The sequence below is a fragment of the Elgaria multicarinata genome, chromosome 9, assembly GCF_023053635.1.
Source record: "Elgaria multicarinata webbii isolate HBS135686 ecotype San Diego chromosome 9, rElgMul1.1.pri, whole genome shotgun sequence".
NCBI lineage: Eukaryota > Metazoa > Chordata > Lepidosauria > Squamata > Anguidae > Elgaria > Elgaria multicarinata.
The window spans coordinates 38384567-38390719 of record NC_086179.1 but is presented as its reverse complement, the minus strand read 5'-3'; the positions used below and the strand labels follow the sequence as shown (position 1 = coordinate 38390719).

Sequence of the window (6153 nt, the reverse complement as noted above, 5' to 3'; positions counted from 1 at the left end):
AAGCCACCTCGTTCACTGCTGCGACCTCCCCCTCATCTACCACTGCAGCTTCAAAGCCACCTTGTTTGCCGCCTCTGCCGCCTCTGCAAAGCTGCAGCCTCCTTCTCTGATGCTGCCTCCTCCTCTTCCGCCACCACTGCCTCTCTAAAGCCATGGCCTCCTCATCGTCGTTGTCATCCACCACTGCTCTCACTGAAGCCTTCTCCTCTTCTGCGACAAACGCTGGACTGGCACGAAAGTGTGCACCACCTGCCTTGTAGTTTCAAATTGCACAAGACTTCCTGGATGCAGAAGTCTCACAAGAGTTGGGACTTCCTGGGGAAAACAAGCTGGAACAACACTTCTGAGCTGGAATGATGCTTCCGAGCTGGAGCAATGCTTGCACTTGAGCTGCAGGGTCATCCATTCCCTGGTAAATGGACACTGCTCTCTGGTTGCTCCAGACTCACATAATTTTAGAGGAGGTCTCTAGATTTCCCCGGGTGGTCTGGTCACCCTAAATATACATAGGGCGACTGTAGACTTACATAACGTTCTATAATAATCAGTTTCAAAATGCCTAGACATTTGTGTGTGTGTGTGTGTGTGTGTGTGTGTGTGTGTGTGTGTGTGTGTGTGCTCTTTCGAAAAACTATCTTGGATTATTTCCATGCCCATCCTCCCACCCACAGCAACTTCCCCTTACAACTGGCCTGGATTTCTGAATAGCCTTAGGAATACCCTAGAATTATACAAGAAGCCCCACAGGAAACATAGGGCACCCCCCAAACTCCTCACAGGTAATGGAAGTACTATCCCCAAATATTCTTATACTCCTGAACTGATGAATGTTCCAAGGGAATTTCCCCTCTATTTGCATGGCCAAAGGATTCAAGCATCCTTTGGAATGACCATAAGGATGCATGGGACTGAGATGAGCAGCCCACAGGTAACAGAGGAGTCCCCAAACTGCTCACGGGTGATGGAGCATGCTTGAAGCATGCTCCATGGGAACTGCCCCTCCTTTGGCATGGCTGTAGGATTCAGGTGTTCTTCCGAATGGCCATAGGAATGCATTGGAAGGAGACAAGGAGCCCCATAAGAAACAGCACGAGCCCCCAAACTGCTCAGGGGTGAAAGAGTTAACAGCCAGAGCATCCCTAAGGGCCAAATTCAATTTCTCAGAGTATCTCAGGGACTTCATTCCAATGGTGGGTGTGGCCAAAAGCAAAAGGGGTGGGTCCAGCACATATAAAATACCAGCATCCTTAACCCTATTCCTGCCAGTAACTAAATCCGAAAAGACACATTTCAAGCTTTTAGAATGGGAGGGAAACACAAAGGCTGGGGAGCCGCCAAACATTTGCCCGTCAAAGGAAAGGGGGCGTGGCCATCTGAGAAACCTGGAGGGCCAGACTGGGACCCCTGGTGTGATAGATTTGCACCCTTGTACATGTGCTAATGTGGCTTGGAGGAACAAGGCAGGCTTTGTTGGGCATGGGTGAGAGGCTTCAGTGATGGCTTGGAAGAGCTGTAGCACAGTGACAGAGCACCCAGATGGTCTCAGGCAGGGCAGGAAAAACTCCTGCCTGAAACCCTGGAGAGCTGCTGCCAGTCAGTGGTTGGCAATACTGGTCAAGATGGACCAGTGGTCTGACTCAGTATTGTTGGGGTGTTCGTAGAAACAAATTCCTCTCCAATCAGAGAGATTAGCAGAGTAATGCAGCGTTCCAGGCAGGATTCAGAGAAAGTGAATAAAGCCACAAAGATAAACGATAGCAACAGTAATTTCTTCAGCAATGCTTTACTGAGGCATAGACAGAGATCTTATTTACAATATCATACAGTTATACTCACACAACGTCATGGTCACACAGGAGAGAACAGATATGCTTCTACACAAGACTTATATACACAGCATTATCTGTCTCCATCACTTTACAACTTGATTGACAATCAATCACTCCTGTGAGGTAGTTAAACCAATAAACCAATTATCTCTTTGACCTTTAGAGTGACTGATGCAACTCCTTGTAATTCTTGCATCTTCCTGGGTTGGACTGAAACTATGGATATCTAAAAATAAAAACCCGGACAAGTATATGGCAGCTTCACCTGTTATTATGCTGTGGCAGTCTATGAAATGAATCTAGTATAATGGCAGTTACTGAAAGCCAAGTCCTTTTCCAAGGATGCCTGCATTTCAGAGGTCCGCTAATAATGCTGAAAGCAATCTGAAACATTTAGCAGAACACACAGGGCTTTTATGGATTGATTTATTACGTATAAGTGATATGCTATATTTTTTGCATAATTTTTCATTACTAGATTGAATTTTATATAGTATATTTCATCTTTTCTTTAGTTAAGTGAGAAGTATGGGGACATTTATATCTTGCAGAACTTCTGGAAGAATGTGGTACTGAATGGCTTCAAGATCGTGCAAGAAGTTTTAGTTGATAAATCTAAGGATTTTGTTGACTGTCCCAGTTTTGTTGTCTACAGGAGAAAACAGTCAAGGTATGTCTGGAGTTCCAAGTTACTAGGAAAGATAAAAAGGAGACTGCCAGTAGGGTGTGTCAAGGCCATTTGTCAGGCTAGCCTGCCAGTTTGCTCAGAGCTCAGTAGGCATGGCTAGAACAGCATGGGGTGGGGGCAGTATGGAGGCTGTTGGCCAGGATGCTCATAAACTCTGTATCACAGCAGCAAAGGGGCAGAGGACAGGGAGAGAGAAACACACACACAGAGAAATAGGGAGAAAATCGAAGGTAGAGGGTCGCAGCACAAGCAGATGGCAGAAGAAAGAGAGATGATCAATAGGAAAGACAGGTGAAGCCACAGACTGGAAAAAGAGAGAGGCAAAGGCTGGAGAAACCCTGCTCCAGAGAGGAGGTGTTGAGACAATTGTGAAGAAGTCATCCCCCAAAAGACAATGGGAAGGGGAGAGAAAGAGACCTGGTATTAGGGATGCTGTAGAAATCTGTCATGGACCCAAATGAGGTTGGATTTGTGAGAAAGTGCAGAGTCCACAGTGGACCGCTTCTCCTTACTTGTGCAACTTCCAGTTCATGTGCCAGTTCCTCTCCCCCCACCCTCAAATATGGCAATTCGTGTATCTTGGGCAAATTATGGCCGTAATTAGTTTATTTTATCCCCTCTGCGGCAGTAAAGTGCTTAGTTATACATAAACTGCTGCCTGGGAATTGTAGCTTGGTTTCATTCTCCCACCTCACAGCGTCAACTGTGGCAGAACGTTGCTTGGAAATTCAACAGCCCTCCCCACCCTTACCTCCCAACAAATATAGTAAGAGAAATTTTTAGATCTAGATGGGAGATGGCCACCACATAAAATAGTGGTATGACATAAAGAAAATCGGCCAGTTAAAGAAGGGATACCCACCAGATAAAATGCTGGATTATTGAGTGAGTGGTCTTGTCATGTTGTTTGCAAGAATTAATCAGAGTTTTATTAAGAGTAAGGAGCTGATATTCTGTAACTTTCAACTGTCTTTGTACACTTGGTCTGAATACTGACTGGTTTTGGAGACTCACATGAAACATTGAGTGTGTCTACATTAAGAAAAAAAAACCCCACACCCTGTACAGGTCTTGGATGTTTTCATGACCACATGATTTTAAATTAAAGATGGAATGCTATTGCAGTCCATTCTTCTGGGTGACCACACTATTAAAAGTCAGTTTGATACCCGGATGCCTGTGGGAAACCCTCAACTGGGACCCGTGTCTAATAGCCCTATATCTGACTTTTTAAAAAACTAAATAGTCCCAGATTTCACTGATTTGATTTGATTTGATTTATTACAGTTATATACCGCCCCATAGCTGAAGCTCTCTGGGTGGTTTACATTGGTGATCCAACCTATACACCCCTTAATAGTGAAAATTATAGTCTTTGCTAATCAGATGTAGCATCAAACAAGTGGAGTAGAACCACAATTCTCTTTTCTCTAAACCACAGGCAGGTAATTTCCAAGGGTCTGAGGGTCAATTTCTGCTCCTTGGAACCCACCCAGGGTGCACTGCTATGCCACAGTTGGCACTGCTGAATTCACCAACACATTGTCCCTTTGACACAAGGCATATGGGTGAACACATGCCTTGTTTTAAGGCAAAATTGCACTCCTGGAAACTCTGGGAGAGCATGAATTTACATTAAAATAGATGTGTGCTCCCTGGTTTCCTTCTTTTGAAGGGAAAATGCACTTTTTCTTGCTGCTGTGTACTGCTGGAATTCAGTGGTGTAGCATCAATTTGGGTGGGGAGACAAAGGGAACCATGCATGGCTCACAGCCGTCATGTTGACAACTTCTACTCTAAATGATTACCCAGATACAGTCTGTGTATTGCGGTCATGGAAAACCTGATTGACATCACATGTCTGGAGTTTGTTTTTCTTACTGCATTTTATTCATAGGGCACCTTGTTTCCATGTTAAGGCAATGCAAGGATACATTTTCTCACTCAAACCTTTTCCACAAAATGTATCAGGTCACCTCACATTGAGGAATTAGTTATCCTGGAGCCTTTATCTAGGAATGGTGCAGATCTGGAAAGCAGATGGACTGACTGTTAATGCATATACTCTCTCCTCCTTAGGCCTGGGACAATTCTCAGGAATGCAAAAGGAGAAATGCTGAAGGAGGCTGGTTATGAAGATGAAGAGCTCCATTTTAGCCAACTGTTCTCCAGGGCAGGCATGGCGACCTAAAGGAAAAGGAAGCGGAATATTTTGTGCATGGGAACATGAGGAAAGACAACACAGAAACCATCTCTCCCTCTCTCTGCATCCCTCCATTCTTACTCATGGACCACAACCATTTTTTTTTCCAAGTCCAAGGCAGCCACAAAGTTCAAGTCAGATCATGTTGATTTCCACCCTCTCCACTGTCTTGTCAATCCAGTCTCATGACTGTGTCACCCTGGGGTGCAAATCAGCCCAGATTTTGTTTTTGGCACATCACCACAAAGCAACATTTAAGGTGACTCTTGGAGGTGTCCCCAAAGCTGAATTCAGCCCTATCACATGATCACAGGCTGCAATGGTATAAATATACACATACAAAAGAATTCTGTGACAAAGAATCAACTTGTTTGTGTACTCAGTGAAATTGGACTTCGATGTTTGTTTGCTTTAAAACAACAACAACTCCTGAATGTTGAGTTCTTCCTTTTCTCCATAGAACTGACAATGGAAAATGTTACCTTCCATTGGGAAATCACTATTACCCTTTTCTCCATATGTCCCAACCATCTTTCTCTTGGATTTACCTGCAGAGAAAGGCAGGAAGGCCTCTCGTTTGACAAACTGCCCATTTGCATCCAGGAAGTGCTCTGGGTAAAATTCATGTGGCTTCTCCCACATGGTTTCATCCTTCAACGCTGCAGACAAATGATTGAAGACTGTCGTGTCCTTTCATGACATAGAAACAAAGTGATTAGAATCCCCATTTTTTATCTCCATGTAATGCAATCAAAAACTGATATAAATAAAAAATATGTGGCACTTTTCAGTTCCTGTATGCAAGAGACTATTGGGAAGAAATATTAAGAACCTAAGAAGAGCCATGCTGGATCAGATCAAGAGTCCGTCTAGACTAGCATTTTGTTCACACAGTGGCCAACCAGCTGTTGATGGGAATCAGCATCTGGTGTTTCCCAGCAACTGGTGTACATAGGCTTCCCGATTTCTGGTCATCCTGGACAACAGCCAGTGAAGAGAACGGAGGGACATCCTCTTGATAGCAGATCTATTAGAGAGTTGTATGGAGCAGGGCCCTCAACCTCTTTTGACATGTGGGCACATTTGTGAATTTGAGAAACTGCTGTGGGCACCAGTGTGGAGGATGTGATTGCTGTTGGGGCCTGGCTAGTCGAAAGAGGTGGTGGGGAGAGAAATAGCAAAGCTAGAGGCTGGGAGACAGGGGAAAATAGCAAGGCCAGGGGTAGAGAGGAGAGATAAGAGGATGGCTACAGCTAGGAGGGAGGAACAGCAAGGTAAGGGCAGGCTATCGAAGGACTGATAACACAAATTTGCAAATGTAAAAAGGATAAAAAGACTGAGGTGACAAAAGGAAGGAAGCTAGGGGGAAAAGGACAGGTTGCTTACCTGTAACTGTAGTTCTTCGAGTGGTCATCTGTGCAGTCATACACATG

At 44.6% G+C, this 6153-nt stretch overlaps 1 protein-coding gene across 1 annotated transcript in view; it reads right to left on the bottom strand.

The window, feature by feature from the left end:
* Positions 1–4193: 4193 nt before the first annotated feature.
* The window catches only part of LOC134403449 (cytochrome P450 2D14-like), a 50558-nt gene continuing 48598 nt past the window's right edge, over positions 4194–6153 (bottom strand). The window contains exons 8-9 of the mRNA XM_063133632.1: positions 5269–5410; positions 4194–4704 (exon numbers count right to left, since the gene is read on the bottom strand). Of these exons, the coding sequence (XP_062989702.1) occupies positions 4526–4704; positions 5269–5410 (321 nt within the window). The 3' untranslated portion in view covers positions 4194–4525. The remainder of the gene's footprint in view (positions 4705–5268; positions 5411–6153) is intronic.